Here is an 18,685-nt window from a genome sequence, read left to right on the forward strand (position 1 = left end):
CGTCACCCCTCTGTAGTGCCAGAAAGCCTCACACATTGAACATGAAATAATCAACAATCAACAGACCGATCTGTGGAACAATGGATAAAATCACGAGGACTAATATAGGCGTGGTTTCACAAGCCATGAGATCTTGATGTTACTGGAAGAATTACATGGTATCAAACTAAGCCTCCAACTCCTGGTACAAGACAGATGAAGCAGAGGAGCCTGGTTCATACACCAACTGCTTCAAACTTCAGGCCCACTACATGGTTACTAGTGGATGCACCAGAAATATTGGATATTTACGAGAAATAAAGTCGCAGTTGCGAGGGAAAAAAAGTTGGAATTATGTAAACTTTTATAATGTGGCGGAAACAGACTTCCATATACAATAAAATATTTTGTGTGTAAAATAAGTGAAAGCGCAGAGCTCTGGTTCTGAGGGATGCAGTGCGCTGCAATGCGCATCCTGTCCTTTAGGGGCAGTAGAGATTCCACACAACATCAAAGAGCCATCTGTGCGCGAGGAAAAACAACGATGGTAATAAAAAAAAAGAAAATGAAAAAACGTCATTTCCCATAATCCCGTGCGCTGTTCCCCTACAGTGAGGGGAGTAAAATGGCGGATTGGGATGGGATGGGCCTCGTATTGTGTTCTCTATAGGAAAATGTTTCAGATTTGAATGTTGTGTTTAAGTTCCTACTGAATTCGATGTAAACGCGTTAAAAGACGCCGCGGCTGTGAGGAAGCGCGTGCTGACGGAGCTCTGACCCGGGAAGGTACAGCATTTATTACCGCTCCTACTTTCTGCCTGCTAGCTGCATGCTAACTGTCTCCTCGTTAGTCAGTGGCTGTGGCTCTGATGCAGCTGGTTTGTGTGTGAGGAAGAGGAGAGTCTACAGCGGAGATGGAGGAGATTCTGAGGAGAACTGGACAGAGATGGAATTTGATAGCAGTGCTGTGGTGCTAATGCTGATGTGTGAGGGAGAAGTACGATCACGGTCACAGACCGCCATCACCGCGTCATTCACCTTATCCTTCTTCTCCTCCTCCTCCTCCTCATAATCCTGCTCCTCATTCATCTACTCCTCCTCCCCATCCTCACCATCCTCCTGCTCCTCATTCATCTACTCCTCCTCCCCATCCTCATCATCCTCCTTCTTATCCTCCTCCTGCTCCTCATTCATCTAATCATCCTCCTCCTGCCCATCCTCATCCTCCTTCTGCTCCTCATTCATCTAATCATCATCCTCCTTCCCATCCTCCCCATACTCCTCCTGCTCCTCATTCATATAATCCTCCTCCTCCTGCCCATCCTCATCCTCCTTCTGCTCCTCATTCATCTAATCATCCTCCTCCTCCCCATCCTCCTCCTGCTTCTCATTCATCTAATCATCATCCTCCTCCCCATCCTCATCCTCCCCATCCTCCTCCTGCTCCTCATTCATCTAATCATCCTCCTTCTCCCATCCTCCTTCTCTCTATCCTCCTCCTGCTTCTCATTCACCTAATCATCATCCTCCTTCCCATCCTCATCCTACTTATCCTCACCATCATCCTGCTCCACATTCATCTAATCATCCTCCTTCTCCCATCCTCATCCTCACCATCCTCCCCTCACCAACCTCACCATCCTCCTCCTGCTCCTCATTCATCTAATCATCATCCTCCTCCCCATCCTCCTCCTCATCCTCCAAATCCTCCTCCTGCTCTCCTCATTTATCTAATCATCCTCCTCCTCCTCGTCCTCACCATCCTTCTCCTACTGCTCCTCGTTTAACTAATCATTATCCTCCACATTCATCTCCTCCTCATTCATCTCCTCATCCTGCTCCTTCTCCTTATTTGTCTCCTCATCCTGCTCCTATCCACCCTGCTCTTCCTCCTCATTCTGCTGCTCATTTACCTCCTCATCCTGCTGTACAGTGTTCACACCATAACGCAGAAAGAGCATGAAGCTCTACACTGCACCCTGTCCAACACACCAACACCTGGGGTTTCACCTACAGACGGAGAGATGGATGGTGGAGAAAAGGAGCTGGAGGGAGGAAAGAAGAATAGGAAGTGATGATCAGTTCATATGATGATTGAAAGTTAAGAGATATGAGAGATGGATGGAGAGATCTAAGATGGTGTGATGAGCTAGAGATGAAATGATGGAGAGATGAGACTTTTTCTTCATCCTGATGTATGATGTAAACATTGAAGATCTTGAGCTGAATGTGTTTCTCCTGTGTGCTGCAGCTGCTGCGTGATTACAGTCACTGAGTGTAGATTTGGTGCAAATCTGATTAAATCCTATAATTAAATCAAATGCAGGACATCTTTAATTTAAACTCGTACCTGTGATTAAAATAATACAATATAATAACTACTTATTTCAGTATGCTCAAAATTATAGATTAAAAAGAATTACAATTATTGTCAAATAAAAACTACAACTATATACTTTTTATTTTTTAATAATTAATTTAGGAATATATTTAATTTTAAATAATATAGATGATTATTTACAGCATTTTGTCTGTATTACTATTATTTTATCATTTTTTTATCCAGTATTTGCTGTTTCAGTATTCAGTTCAGTGTGTCACATTTTTCAGAATTTTAATTTTGTGGAAAAAAAGAGAAAAAGTTTACTTTCACTTTATTATGGGAAATGGATTATTATGGGAAATGGATTATTATGGGAAATGGATTATTATGGGAAATGGATTATTATGGATTATTATGGATTATTATGGGAAATCTGAAATAACTTCTTATCATTTCAGACTTGGGGAAACACCGCTGCTCAGATGGAGTATAAAAGGAAGTGGAGGAGTTTACATCTGATAAGCACACAACAGGTCTGAGACGTTACCACGGAAACGGACAGACCATATGACCAGCCTGGTCGGTAATGTAAAACAGACGAAATGTGTCTCCGTCAAAGGAAGCGTGATGTGTCTTTTTACACCATCAGTGTTTCTGGATCGATGGTAGTTAAGAGTTGACTGTGTGTGTGTGTGTTGTGATTGTACAGTTGGCTGCAGTTTCTCCAACACTACGTTTCTTATGTCTCAGTCGTGCTCTGAACACCGGCTCACTGATCGGTAAGTGTGGAGGTCATGGGGTGTAGATGTGTAGATGTTCACGTCACAGCATCTCATTTAGTCATAGAAGTGAAAAAACTTTGAAGATGTAATGCGTATAAGACTGTTCAGACTGGTGGAGGGAGGGCGGGAGAGAGGAAAACTGAGATTTACATTATTTATTTATGATATATATATTATTTATGAAAATTGTTGTCGTATTTATTTGTCCACAGTTATTTTTAATGCTGTAAAAAGTAGATAGTTTCTGTTCTTACTTTAAAGCAGTGATAAACAGTCCTTCTTTTCTTTTTTTAATATGGTGTGATTGATCTGATTTCATTACAATAGATTTCTTTTCCCAGTCTTTTTGATGTGAAGCCTACATCGTCACTGAGTGTGAACAACGACGGGCAGGTAAATCCGTACGTCACCTTACTCTTCTACAATCCTATGATATATTTTTGCTGAAGTGATTTATAACTAATGTGTTGATCTTTTAGACTATAAATTTGACAGAGAGCTCCTCCTGACCACCCACCTCGGGGTAGAGAATTATTTTATACGCCTCTCCATCAAACTTCAGCACACATGCCGAGACCGTCTCCTATTTGCACCTCTCAGAGGGCAGCTGCTAAAAGCCCTCTCCCTTCTTCTCCCTCTACATCCCTGTCCTCACCCTCTTCTGCTCCGTCTTCCCCTTCCTCACCTTGCTCAACCTCTCCCAGAAGAATGGGAACAGGATATCACGAGGATGAGGACGGCAGCCATGCTGGGAACGGTCGGGTCGGAAAAGCAGGAGCTGACGGCGTGTCGTCGACGTCCTCGTCTCTGGCTCCGTCACTGCTCTCCGCACCTCCCTCGACTGCTTTACGTCGTCTTTCCTCATCACCTCGTCTTTACAACGATAGACATAGGGAGGCCCTGGACACTGACATCTACGACCCCTTTCAACCAACTGAGAATGAGGGCGTTTCAGGCATATCGGCTGGAGACGACGGCGATAAATACGACCCCTTTGAACCCACCGGATCGCCAGCGTCAGAGAAAGAGATGGATGGAGAGCAGGACAGAGAGGAAGAAAGTCTAATCAACAGCATGCGAATACCGTGTGACATGAAGAACACTAAAGAGGAGGAGCTGGACACTGCTCCCGAGGCAGAGGGTCCACCTCCAGACTCTACAGAGAGGTAGAGCGACTGTTTGAGCACACAACCACACCGGTGAACCGGAGCAAACGCACAAGAGAAAGGGACAAAGACAGAAGAGAAGAGGATGACTCTGAGCACTCAGAAATAGAAGAAGGAGAGATTGTTGGTGTTGCTGAAAGCAGAAGAGAAAGGGAAATTGAGATAAGAAGAGAGGTGCTCCTTCCATCCTCAGGGAGTCCTTCATTCTTACAGGGGGGAGGTCTCAAACCTGAGAGGATCTTGCGAGTCCTGGACGGTGAAGGGTTTGTATCGGTTCGGGCGGAAGCAGAATGGGACCACCAGCCAGCACCCCCTATTGGCATGGGGGATTTAAGAAGGAAACTTACCAACAGACGAAAACAGAGATTCAGATCTTGCCCTTCTTCGGCATCTATATCACCACCTCCTGTGTCCGTCCTACCCATACCCTCTCCCTCGCCACCAGCGTCCCAGCCCCCGACCACAGAGCAGGTAAGAAGTCGTAGATCTTCCAAAAGTTCCAAGGATAGGGATCGGCGGAAACTGAAAGGCCAGGAGAAAGAGAAACGAAAGAAGAGGAAAGAGGAAAAGGGGGAGGAACGAGCGAGTGGAGAGATCAAGGCAAGGGAACATGAAAGGAGGAGTAGAAAAGAAGGGAAAGAGAAGGACAGCGGGAGGAGCAGCAGAAGTTATAGCCAAACCAGGAAGAGCACGCATCGCAGTACTCCTGAGCCAGCGACACACTCCCATAATACCTCTCGGCATTCACACAGTCGCAGGTCCTGGTCCAGTCCCTCGGAAAGCCGCCAAAGAGAGAGAAACCGTGACCGAGATCGGGAAAAAGAAAGGGATCGATATAGAGACGGTAGGAGAGATGACCGGGAAAAGGAGAGAGATAAAGATTCCAGAGTTAGAGAAGAAAGGAAGAGAGATCGCGATGAAGGGAGCAGGAGGTCAAGTAGCCGAGAGAGGGGGGATGCAAAAAGGAGAAGAGAAAGCAGCGATAGAAGAGACAGGGAGAAGGAAAGAGGGCGGGAAAGGGAGCGGGAAAGGAGAAGAGATGGTCGTCCTGTCGTACCACCATCTATCCAAGACCTGAATGGCTCAGACCTTTTTGCAATCAAACGCACCATCACTGTTACCACTACACCCACCACTACCCTGACTCCTACTTCTCCTTCACATGCCCAGGATCGGCCCCGGAGTCCTACACAAGCCTCAGAGAAACCCCGCAAGCGCAAGAGGAAGCGAAGGAGACGTTCTGATGAGGCGGAGGAGCAGCACAGGAGCAAATCTCGTCCAACCTCTCCAAGTTCTTTACGTTATCATACTTATGAGTCAGACCGGCTCTCGGACCACGCTGAGCCAGACATGCTGTCTTTAGATGGAGAGGCGCTGGACTCTGATTACCCTTCACTTGAAGATTCCCCTTTGCTTCCTCCTCCTCCTGAGCCTCCTTTGCCAAGTCCCAAACTCAAATCAACCCCTCCCAAAAGTAGCAGACACCATCAAAAGAAAAAATCTAGATCTAGGAGCAAAAAACTCGGCCAGTCTGAGTCATCCAATTCTTCTTCTTCTCACAGACCCAAAGCAAGCAAAAGTAAAAGTCTTTTGCCCTCACTGTCCTCACCTCTTTCTGCATCCTCTGGAAACACTGCTTCCCTTTTGCTCACTGCTTCTTCAGGCGGCGCTAAAAGAGTACGCAAGCCTGGGAAAGATAAACCAAGCAAGAAGGACTCGGCTAGGTCAGGAAGATCCAAAAAACTTGGTGGAAGCAACAGGAAAAGTAAACTACAGTCTAAAGTTTCAGTGCTGGTCCGAGAGGGAGTAAGCAGCACCACAGGGAACTCTGGTAAATTGGGTATTGATCTTCTAGGACCTGGTGGAACAACAGGATCCTCAGTCGTGGGCGGTTCTATTGCTGTGGTTTTCCGTCGGGACAACGAAAGCCGATCGCCGTTCCTGAAGCCATGCTCGGAACCGCTTTCCTTACCTGGCAGAGTCAAGGATTTGAACAAGACTGGCAAACAGCGAAATACCCTTTCTTCCCTATCCTCAAAAAACCCCACAGGACTCAAGTCAAAGAAGGCCAAGCCAAGCTCAACGACCTCCACATCGTCATCTGCATCCTCCCCCACATCATCTTTGGCGGCTAAGCGCAGAAGAAGGCCAGGAAAGAAACCACGAGAGAAGGGTCTTGCAGTTGATGGTCCCAATGGCAAAGGTGCTAACAGCAGCACTGTGGGACCGCTTTGGACTGGAGCTTCAGATATTCAGCCTCTGGGTGGAATCATTCCTAAACCATCAAGTCCACCCTCCACACATCCTGGGCCCATGCCTTCATCCTCCTCCTCCTCCTCATCATCTTCCTCATCTACTAGTGTTCTTCCACCTTCTTCTTCGCCTCCTCACACCCCTCCGTTGTCTTTACCGCCCTCTCGAGACACTAGAGAATCTTCTCCAGATTCACAGACTGTAGACAGCAGCTGCAAAACCCCTGAACCTTCTTTCCTGTCAGAAGAGTGCCCTGCTCAGTCTCAATCCACCATGCTTGTGCCTGCAAAGTCACCCCCTAGCCCACCACCTTCAAGAGGAGATGGAATTTCACTGTCTGTCTCAAAGCTCCTCCCACTAGATGACCAGAAGATGTCACCACCCTGCTCTACTTCTTCATCAGCAATGGTGGCAGCTTCTCTTGCTCATTCCGTTCCTCCGTTGGCTGCCGAACCTTCTTCATCCTCTTCAGCTTCAGTGTCTTCATCAACAGTCAGCAAGCTTCCGCCTCCCCCTCCTCCACCCTCGGCTGTCCCACCTCTACCCTGGAGCCTGCAGACGGGTGTAGACTGCACCGCTGGAGGTGTACTAGCTCGTGAGTAGCACACAATAACCACAGCGTTCATACTAGTTTCAACAAATTAGCTTAGCTGATTCTCTAGATTAGATTTAGTATTTTCAGCAGATAAAATAAGGATTAGTTTGGAGATCATCAGTCCAGATTTCTAGGCAGGAATAATGTAAAACGATTTGAAAACTCTCCGTGTTTGCCTTTCGTCCCCTCTGAGATGTTTTCAGTCCATCAAAACGTAGCTATTTGAAAACGCTCTCCAAAGTAGATACATTTGAAAACTGTGTTTGTAGTTGAAGTCTGGACTGTCTGTGAAAACGACTCATTTTTTTGTCACTGGCACAACGTTTCAAAGAGCCAGAAAGTAAATAAACAACTGGGTGAAAATGCTGCAGATCGAAGCGCCTTCTGATTTGCGCATGTACAGTACAGGGACGTGAGTGTGTGTGGATGAGCAACGTTTTGGAGACGATTGGACACCGAACACTTTTAGATTTATCCGAATTAGTGTACACGTAGCCAAATGTATGTGCACCCATGACCTTTACACCCACATGACAATCCCCTGTGCACAAAGTGAACTCAATGAAAACATGGTTGATGTTTAAGTGGAAGAACTTCATCCTGAGATGAAGCACTGAAAGAATGTATAATTCATAATCTCTGTCCTTTTCCAGTGACCGCTCTCCTGTTTAAGATGGAGGAAGCCAACATCGCCAGTCGAGCCAAAGCCCAGGAGTTCATTCAGGCCACAAGTCAGGTGAGATCTGTGGTTCTTTTCTTCCCTACGTAGATTCATTCATTTATAAAAGTCCTAATCTTCATCTACAGTATCATCTAATTCTGTTTTATATATTAATCAGATTCTCTCTCAGGCAAACCAGAACCAGACCCAGTCACTTTCTACATCTTCCTCTTCCTCACAAGTTCCTCCTCCTCCTCCAACACACGGCCCTCCCCCTGGTCCAACTCCACACAGTTCATCCTCCACGGTTCGCTCCCATTGGTTGGCTGCACTAAAACCCCACCGTCACACCTACACCCTGGACTTTCATTGGGCGGTGGATGTGCTCAGACTCCACCTCCCCCACTGCCCACTGGGCTGTCTGGGGCAGCAGGGGGCGCCAATGAGACAGGCTGGGATGGAGACAGTAAAGACCCTGATAAGGTACGTGTTCCTCTGCTTCCTCGCTTTAGTATTAATAATATGAAGAATAAAAAAATTGACAGATAGTAAATGATCAGTAATATTAAAAATGAAATAAAACACTATTAAATAAAAACAGGAAAAAAGTAAATGATAACAGTAAAAACTATAATTGTAATAAATTAACCACTATATTATTGCTATTTTAGCCAATAATCAGATGATTAAAAATATCAATATAGTATATTATATATATTTGACTAGTACTATATATATATATATAGTACTAGTCAAAAGTCTGGACACCTTCTCCGTTAGTGTTTTTTCTTTATTCGTATTATTTTCAACATTGTAATTTGATACTAAAGACATTCAAACTATATAGAAAGAACATGTATGGAATTATGTTGTAAACAAAAACGTGTTAAACATATACTGGTTCTTCTAAGTTCTTCAGAGTATCTTCATCTAGATTTTATTAAAGCTATGCACTCTCTTGGTATTCTCTGAGATGCAGAAGGAAGAAACCTTGAGAGGAACCATACTAAAGAGGGAACCTCATCCTCATCTGGGTGCCACTGAATGTCCATTTATTACAGATAAACGATGTTGAGGTGCAGTGATGGAGTTTAGAGCAAACTGTAGTCCTGAGTCAGTGTAGCAGACTGCTGATATTAACTACAGTCCAAATCCATCCTCAAAACTCCTGATCTTACTCTGTGTGTGTGTGTGTGTGTGTGTGTGTGTGTGTGAGAGAGAGAAGAGAGTGACAGGAAGAGAAGGATATGGATTATTAAGTCTCCTTATTGTTGTATGAAAGTTAATGTCACTGTGCAGTTTGGACTCTGGTGAGATTCACTGTAGCAGCAGAACTAAAAGGGAGAAGCAGAAGGAAACACAGACATGAGGATCTCTGGGATAAGAGACGACCCACCACACCACCATCAACAAACCTGAGTGAATGTGTGAGAGTGAGGAGACGACAACATCCAAATATCCCAGTTCACCAAACACTCCATATCCATGATCCCTCCAGATCTGCTCCTTTACCTCACAAACACCTACTGACTAAAGACTCCACTAAATAAATATGTGTTCAGCCTCGACTTGAACACTGAGACTGTGTCTGAGTCCCGAACACTGATTGGAAGGTTGTTCCATAACTGTGGGGTTTATAAGAGAAACATCTGCCCCCTGCTGGAGTCTTCATTATTTAAGGTACCAACAAATAGCCTGCACCTTTTGATCTAAGTAGGTGTGGAGGATCATACTGGTACAGAAGTTCACTCAGATACTGCAGCATGAGAGCGTTAAGTGCTTTATACGTCAGTAGTAGTATTTTATAATCAGTGTGAGATGTAATTGGGAGCAGTGTAGATGATTAAAACAGGGCTGATGTGCTCATATTTTCTAGATCTAGTGAGGACTCTTGCTGCTGCATTCTGAACTAACTGAAGCTTGAACCCTTTTTTCTCATCCTGCTAGTATTTGAAGAAGCTGCACACCCAGGAGAGAGCAGTAGAGGAAGTGAAGTTGGCCATCAAGCCGTACTACCAGCGCAAAGACATCAACAAAGAAGAGTATAAGGACATCTTGAGGAAAGCCGTGCACAAGGTAAACACACTCCCTCTCTCCATGGAGCTGTGGCATAGCAGTGAGCCAAACATCACCTTGGTTTGCCCTCTGGGAAAACAGGTGAAAGGCTAAAATGAAGCCCAGTGCGCACATTCAGGTCCATCTGGGATGTTTTTTAACTCCTCTCACGCAACAGTGTTTTTACCCCGATGTGCCTCCTCACAGCTTGTACAGGGCTCATTACCTCGTATTAATGACCACAGCCTGGATTATAGACAGAAAATGAATGTTCATTTTAAAAAAGGTTACCCTGTGCAAAAGCTAGTGCCCCCCTATAGTTCCTCTATTGTTTAGGTCCGATGCTTGATCGTTTCTACGGTAACTGTTCGTTTTCATGGGACGTGTACAGCGCACGCGTCACTGATGATACACTGATAGATTTTATTTTTATCAATGAGGTCTCGAGTATCAGCAAAGCCTTTTACTGTAAGAAGTGATTAAAAAAATTCAGAATGTGGTTTATTTATCTACATTTCTAAACAGCAATACAATGCTCCCAGCGTTCTTCTGGAACATGTCCTCAAACTCTTCTTTTCCAAGCACCGGCGCTCTTCAATGATTTCAAAACCGTGACCTTCATCTTAGGGATAAGGGCGAGGTCCGCAGGAGCCAAATCTGGCGAGTAGGGTGTGTGCGGAAGCGAGATCGTTTTGTTTCACGTGTGAGGAGAGCTCGGTAACAGGGTGCGCACGTGGCCAGAATAGGATTCGTGTAAAAGCACCTGGTCAGAACAGCACAGGACCATGTCTTCTGACACACTGAATTGTAAAGGTCGGTGTTCCCTGTTACTGTGCGTGCAGCTTTGTGCTGCCCTCTGTTGGCGTGTTAGAAAAGTCTCAAAACCTTTTACCACCTACACACTGTTTCATTATTTGTAATGTTCTTCTGACAAACGTTCGCTCTAAACTTGCCTTTGTGTGTTTCAGATCTGTCACAGCAGGACAGGTGAGATCAACCCAGTGAAGGTGAGTAACCTGGTCAAACTATACGTGCAGAGGTACAAGTATTTCAGGAAGCATGGCCGCAGAATGGACGATGATGACAAGGAAGAGCGAGACTCCACGTCCCTGCACGGCTCCACGTGATTAGCTGTCTGGTTCAGACGGACCCTGTAGTGAGAGTTTGTGATTCTCTGCCATGCTGGTAACGTAAAGTCCTGAGCTCCGCCTCTACACCCTGCCAGGCCACGCCCCCTTCCCTGTGTGTTTCATCTAAATGTGGGATAAAAGACTTGTGTGCATTCAGAGGAGGAGAGGAAGATCACTTTTGTGTACTCTTTTACTTGATGCTCTCTCTCTCTTTCTGAATGTTAAATATTCAGTAGAAATAAGAACAGACTCCTCCCCTCCGCTGATTGCATGTTTTTTTTTTTTTTTTTTTAACGCATTTATTTTCGAATGCACCTGATGTTCTTCAGAGCACAAAGTCACGTATGTGGAGAAAACGGACTCTGCAGGTGACTGTGTTTCCACAGACCCTCGTCCCGGATACTGCGGTCACGTCAGCAGGTTCTCAGACTTGTCCTTGTAGACATACACGTGTGTTTCGGACATGTGCTTTTCAGGAGGACCATGTGAGGAACCCAAGTGAAAGAGAAGTGTTTCCCACCACGAGCGTCTCACCAGCCGGGCTTCAGAACAGACAGATCGACACACCAGAACTCACGCGAGGAGTAGGACATGCTGCAGTATCTGATTTAATCAGTGAGGAATCTTCTGTCTGAAATAAATCATGTGTTCATAAATCTTTACTGGCAATATATACACACAATCACACAACGAAACACACACGCAAAGAACTTCTAAAAGTCCTTCAGAAAGGAAAAGGACGCAGGGTTCCACTGCTCTTACAGTGTATTAAACTGCAGAGAATGTAGTTAATGTTTAAACCTGAATTTTTAGCTGAGGTTTAGTTTTACAGTAAATGTTTATTGTACATGAGCAGGAGGAAGAAGAGGAGCAGGAAGAGGAGCAGGAAGAGCCGGGGGGCAGGAGGGGAAATAACTCGAATAAATTATTCAGCCTTTAATGAATGGTACGTGTGTGCGTGCGTGCGTGTGCACGTGTGTGTGCGTGTCTGATTGGAAGTAGAGGTAGTACCCAAATAAACATTTTTTTGCTCTTACAATCACGATACCAAAAAATAGTTTAAATAGATTACGTTTTGCGTCCCATGCAAACGTAGCCGCATGTTTGCAGTGTGATCTGTTGGGACGCTGCCAGGATGTTCACGTCTCCTGCTTTGTGAGATTGTGAGGGTTCAGTTGGAGTGCGTGTATTATTTTCTGGGTGTTTGGTGTTTCAAAGCCCAGTTTTCTCCGGACACTGAATCGGAGCGCACTGATTAGTCTCAGTAGATACATGTGGCTTCCTGCTGCTCATTTTGTCCGTCTCCACGTTCCGCCTGTGAACCAGCACTCGCACCTGCTGCCACAATACATACAGGTGGCATCAAAAAATTTTAAGATTAGTTTAGCACAACACATCTGGCAGCACACCGACACTCAGAGCAGCAGAAGACGTGGTCCTGTGTACATCAGGAGCTGTGTGACCAGTGCTGTTCTGCCCACGTGCGTTACCACGTCTGCTAATCTGCCCACGTGTGCACCCTGTCAACACTTACCGTGTTTTTAAGTTACGATGATGTCATCAGAACGTATCTACATCGTAACTCGGGGACGGCCTGTATTCGATTATTTTGGAGGTAGAAATTTGCATGAGAGAGAAAAATAATGATCCAAATAAAATTCTGAGGCGATTCAATTAAACACAAGTCACTTTTCTAATCCATCAGTTCTTGCGTCCTGTTTCTGTAAGATTTATCAGCATGTGAACTTGCAGGAGGTAATAAATATATTTAAATTAAAATAATGCCATTTGAATTGAGTGACTCCACACTAACACATGCTCCTCAGAGGGAGTTCTGTTCTAAAGAGGATCAACTACAGGATTTTATTCTCCTCTTTAAAATTTGTGAGTTTGGGATGAACCCTACAGTGTAAATGAGGAGCGAGCTGCAGGATGTTACTGCTTTACTCTGCATCTCCCAGAACTTTACAGTCTAATATAAAATCACACCACACTGCTGGAGTTCCACTACATCACTGTTATTGTTTAGAGTTTGTTAGATGTTATTGCATGTCATGAGATTTCAGTGTCGGTGTAGACTAAAGGGAAAAGGTTGAAATCTACAGTTTCAGCTTCACTTATTAGCTCAATATCAACATCTGTGTAACTGGTGTTTCCTATTGAAGTGAAAATCCACAGACAGGAGCAGAAACCTACAAACCAATCAGCAGAAAAACGCATTTAATCTCCAACTGCAAAAACCTCCAGAAGAATCTCACTATTCAGTAATCTGACGTGCAGGTGGACTTTCCAGAATGCACCACTGTTTACTATTTAACAGGAAATGACCAATATTACCCACAATGCATTGTTTTCTTTAGTATACTATCATATACTGTATGTATTTGTTACAGCATCATTTTTATTCTTTCGTTTCTGGGTTGTTTGTTCGGGTTTTCACACTTTTTTCAATAATCCATTTGTATTTTGTTTGTTAATTGGTTTATTGGTTAATTGGTTTGTGGATTTCAGCTCTTGAAGGAGGATCTCTGAGATCTGGTGTTCTGGCTGATAAACAGAGCAGTGAATAATGAAGCTCTGTGGATGTATTGATTTAGTGGTAATCAGATGGATCAGGAATAAACCCTGTGATGTGGAGATATTTATACAGTACAGAGACCAGGATCTAAACCCTCCTTTGTTTACATGCAGACCTCACCTGCATTTCAGTTCAGTTTAAATTGAGGAATGATTTTAATAATGAACATCAACCCAAAGCAGCTTCACTGAAATAAATCAATTACAGAGAAATTGTACATTTATAAATAACTGCTTATTCAGTTTATTTCTAATGAATGAACCAGTGGTGACTGGTGAAGGAAAAACTTACTGAGATGACGGGGAAGTAAACTGGAGAGGAACCAGACTCAGCAGGAACCTCATCCACCTTCATTACAGTTCCATCAGTGTTGAGGTTTTCTCCTGATCACTGATGGAGACTCGAGTGTAAACTGTTCATGTTGATTGTAGTCCTGAACCAACTTCATGGTTCTTGAGTTTAACCTCCACAGGAACTGCATGGATCTTTAGGCTGTAGATGTGGAACCATCAGACCTTCAGCATGTGGTGAGTGGTTTTATTGTGATAGAATCTTCACTGACATTTGTGTGAAACTGGAAAATATCCCACCTGTATGTATAAAGTTAAAACCTCATTACACTACAGAACTAGATCTTTTAAATTCAGTCCAGTTTTATGTGTGTAGAGTTTTAACAGTGTGTAGTGTGTAGAAGTTTAGTGTCTATAGTGGTGTGAAAAAGTGTTTGCCCCCTTCCTGAGTTCTCTGCAGAATTGTTGTAAGTCAGCCACACGCGAGGGTTCTCCAGCATGAACCGCCTTTTTAAGGTCACGCCACAGCATCTTAATAGGATTCAGGTCAGGACTTTGACTAGACCACTCCAAAGTCTTCATTTAGTTGTTCTTTAGCCATTCAGAGGTGGACTTGTTGGTGTGTTTTGGATCAGAACCCAAGTTCACTTCAGCTCGAGGTCAGGAACAGATGGCTGGACATTCTCCTTCAGGATTTTTTGGTAAACAGCAGAATTCATGGTTCCATTTATCACAGCAAGTCTTCCAGTTCAACTTTTGTCTCATCAGTCCACAAAGTATTATCCCAAAAGTCTTGGGGATCATCCAGATGTTTTCTGGCAAAACTGAGACAAACCTTTATGTTCTTTTTGCTCAGCAGTGGTTTTGGTCTTGGAGCTCTGCCATGCAGATCATTTTTGCTGAGTCTTTTTCTTATGGTGGAATCATGAACACTGACCTTAACTGAGGCAGGTGAGGCCTGCAGATTTTTGAATGTTGTTGTGGGGTCTTTTGTGAGCTCTTGGATGAGTCGTCGCTGTTCTCTTGGGGTAATTTTGGTCCACTCCTGGGTTCCCCACTGTTCCATGTTTTTGCCATTTGTGAATAATGGCTCTCATTGTGGTTCTCTGGAGTCCCAAAGCTTTAGAAATGGCTTTAGAACCCTTTCCAGACTGATGGATCTCAATTACTTTCTTTCTCATTTGTTTCTGAATTTCTTTGGCTCTCTGCATGATGTATAGCTTTTGAGGAGCTTTTGGTCTACTTCACTTTGTCAGGCAGGTCCTATTGAAGAGATTTCTTGATTGTGAACAGGTGTGGCAGTAATCAGGCCTGAGTGTGGCGAGAGAAATTTAACTCAGGTGTGATAAACCACAGTTTTTACTGGGGGGCAAACACTTTTTCACACAGGGCCATGTAGTTTTGGATTTTGTTTTCCCTCAATAATAAAAACCTTCATTTAAAAACTGTTGTTCACTTCACTGTTATTATTAAAATTATTTTGATCTGAAACATTGAAGTGTGAAAACATGCAAAAAAATAAGAGCTCAGGAAGGGGGCAAACACTTTTTTACACCACTGTATAAGTTTCTCCCTAATGAGTGATCCAGTGGTGACTGTGGTGAAGGAAAAACCCTGAGAGGATCCAGACACTAAAGGGATCCTCATCCTCAACACCAAATGTCCATCGTTGCAGTTTCATCAGTGTTGAGGTTAGAAACTGTTTAGTGATGGATGCTTACATGCAGAACTTTCCATCCTCAAAGTTCATGAGTTGCTCAGTAACTTCATGGACCTTTAGGATGTTGATGTAAAACCATCAACCATCCTGGTTCAGTCTCCAACTGAAGAGAACTTCATCCAGAAGTAGAACATCAGGATAAATAAGGCAGATCAGAAGAGAAAAAAGAGACAGCGACTCTAATTACTGGCACCTCAGGAGCAGGTTTAACTCGACTTTAACACTCACCTGATCTTTACATTTACAGCATTTAGCAGACGTATGTGTCCAGAGCGACGAACAAAAGTGCTTTGAGTCTCTAGCAATGTATAAATCACTGGATCACTTTTTTGAAAAGTATAAATCACTTTTCAAGTTTGCTTTGCAGAAATCAAGAGTTTTTATATATATATATATATATATATATATATATATATATATATATATATATATATATATATATATATATATATCTTGATTTCTGCAAAGCAAACTTGAAAAGTTTAGGGGTCCCAGTGAGCAGTGCTGGAGGATCTCAGACAGCGTGGTGCAGTGCGAGATGTGATGAGGTCTCTGAGGTAAGATGGTGCTGGTCCATTTTTGGCCTTGTAGGCATCATCAGTGTTTTGAATCTGATACGTGCAGCTACTGGAAGCCAGTGAAGGAGCAGCAGTGGGGTGGTGTGGGAGAACTTGGGCAGATTGAACACAAGTCGTGCAGCTGCGTTTTGGACAAATAGCGTTCAGAGGAAGACCTGCCAGCAGAGAGCTGCAGTAATCCAGTCTCAAAATCACAAGAGACTGAACAAGAACCTGGGCAGCCTGTGTGGACAGAAATGGTCGAATCCTTTGGATGTTGTAGAGCAGAAATCGACAAGAACAAGCCACATTAGCAACACATGAGGAGAGGGACAGTTGATTGTCCATAGTTAGCGGCTGTGGCTGAAGGGGAGAGCAGAGAGTCATGAAGAGTTATTCTGAGATCTTGACCGTGATTTAGAAAGAAAGGAGAGAAGTGATACTGGTCTGTATTTGTTGATGTCTGATGGATCCAGAGCAGGTTTCTTTAAGATGGGAATGACCCTCACTCTTGATGTCACCCAAATGAGGATGAGGTTCCCCTTTTAGTCTGGTTTCTCTCAAGGTGTTTCTTCCTCATAACATCTAAGGGAGTTTTTCCTTCACCACAGTCTCCATGGTGCTCATCAGGGATAAACACACCATTCACCTTCACTGTTAAATTCTGTAAAGCTGCTTTGAGACAATGTCTGTTGTGAAAAATGCAATAGAAATAAACTTCACTTGCTTGACTAAAGGTAGTTGGCACATAGCCAAATGTTAAGGACCCGTCCATGATTGTGGAGGTGAAGGGCAGGAGATCTTATGAGATGGTCTGAAGCATAGTTGAAGGGATTGGATCTAGAGGGCAGGTTGTGGGATTGCAAAATTGGATGACTTGAAGTATCTCTTCTTCTGTTAAGGTTGAGAAGCTTGACAACAAAAGAGTAGTGGATTCCTGGCTGTGTTTGTAGTCATTGTTGGGGAGGAAGTGAAGGTCTGCTTCAATTAATCTTCTCATCATAGAAGGAGGCAGGGAGGATGAAGCAGGTGTGGCGGGGGGTTGAGGAGCTTACGAGGATCTTCTGCAGAGGCATTGAGCTTTTCCTTGTAGAAGGCAGTTTTAGCAGAAGTCACCTCCAAAGGAAATTTGATCGAGTGCGCGGTAAGATGCGAGGTCTACATCGAGTTGTGATTTTTTTCCACTTCCTCTCTGCAGATCTGAGTTCTCACAGATTGCTGTGCAAAACTTCTGACAGCCACGGTGTGGGACAAGAAGTCTTCTTGGGTTTTGTAGTCAAGGGGCAGAGGAGGTCCATGGTTAAAGACAGGAGTGGAAGGAGTCAGTAGCAAAGTCCAAGGGTAGAGAGGAAAAGGAGTCAGGGTCAGGAAGAGATGAAAGAGTACAGGAAGCTACAGAGGAGGGAGAGATGGAGTGAAGGTTAGGACAGATAAGAGAGACATGTCAATTGTTTTTCAGTAGAATAGGAAGAGAGATTGAAAAGGAAACCAGGTGATGATCAGAAATTTGTAGTGGAGTGGCAGTCTGTAGCTGGGGTAGGGCGGGTGAAAACCAGGTCCAGGACATTTCCTCACTTGTGTGTTTGATTACACACACACACACACACACACACACACACACACACACACACACACAGAGCTCTCTCCTGATCCTACTTCAGGTGAGATTAGATAATTCTCTTTTCTCACCTTTGTTTGTTCTCCTGAATATAAAACTGACCACTAGGAATTCTAACTTTTTTTGTATTCTTCCTGAACATATTGAGTGCAGGATCCTGAAACCTGCACGACCGGTCTTACGGGGCCGAGTCGAACAAAACGCCCATAACGACTCCAACAAAAGCTCAGACAAAACACTCCTGAACCTTGATTGAGTTTTTGAATGATTCAGGGCTCAGACCAACGATTTCAGGTGCAGGGATTCCGAAATATTCAAATGAAGTGGGGAAAAAAAATAAACAGGAGCTCGGTCATGTGACGGAGCAGAAACAAAGCCTGCTATAAACTCAGATTTACTCTGTGACTCAGAAACCAAATATCACACACTCACTCTGTGTAGGTGTGAGGAATTCTATCACATATACATGTGTGTATGGCACACTCGGAATGAAATCGGTAGAAATGTGGGAGTGTTTGTGGGAGAGTGTGTGTGTGTTTGTGGTGGGAGAGTGTGTGTGTGTGTGTGTGTGTGTGTGTGTGTGTGTGTGTGTGTGTGTGTGTGTGTGTGTGTGTGTGTGTGTTTGATTAATCAGTGCAGTAATAAAATAAAGTAGAATAAAACAAAGCAGGTGTGGGTAGGTGAAACAGCGCCCTTTGCAGGCCAATTTTATGGTTTGGTTCAGGCCCAGGAAACACTCATCATAATTAGAGAGTTAAATAATGAAGAGCTCGACGTTCCGATCTGCTCCGTGATGATCCTGATCCACCGCACCTACTCCCAGATCCCAGAACATGAACTCCAGCAGCATGATTCGTTTGTTGAACACAATTCAGCACACGTTCTCACAGGATTGTCATGAAATGGTAATGAGTCTTTAATCTCTCTCTCACACACACACACACACACACACACACTCTCAATCTCTTCGTTCTCTTT

The 18,685-nt window shown here is 44.0% G+C and overlaps 1 protein-coding gene across 1 annotated transcript; it reads left to right on the plus strand.

The window, feature by feature from the left end:
* The first annotated feature begins 569 nt into the window (after positions 1-569).
* On the plus strand, positions 570-11,600 carry scaf1 (SR-related CTD-associated factor 1). The gene is given in 11 exon segments (XM_046866145.1): positions 570-765; positions 2,761-2,885; positions 3,012-3,081; positions 3,426-3,477; positions 3,564-4,223; positions 4,226-7,098; positions 7,752-7,834; positions 7,938-8,037; positions 8,040-8,242; positions 9,707-9,835; positions 10,783-11,600. Coding segments are annotated over 7 exon segments (4,119 nt in total). The 5' UTR covers positions 570-765; positions 2,761-2,885; positions 3,012-3,081; positions 3,426-3,477; positions 3,564-3,651; the 3' UTR covers positions 10,942-11,600.
* Positions 11,601-18,685: the final 7,085 nt, after the last annotated feature.

The sequence above is a fragment of the Silurus meridionalis genome, chromosome 14, assembly GCF_014805685.1.
Source record: "Silurus meridionalis isolate SWU-2019-XX chromosome 14, ASM1480568v1, whole genome shotgun sequence".
Lineage (NCBI taxonomy): Eukaryota > Metazoa > Chordata > Actinopteri > Siluriformes > Siluridae > Silurus > Silurus meridionalis.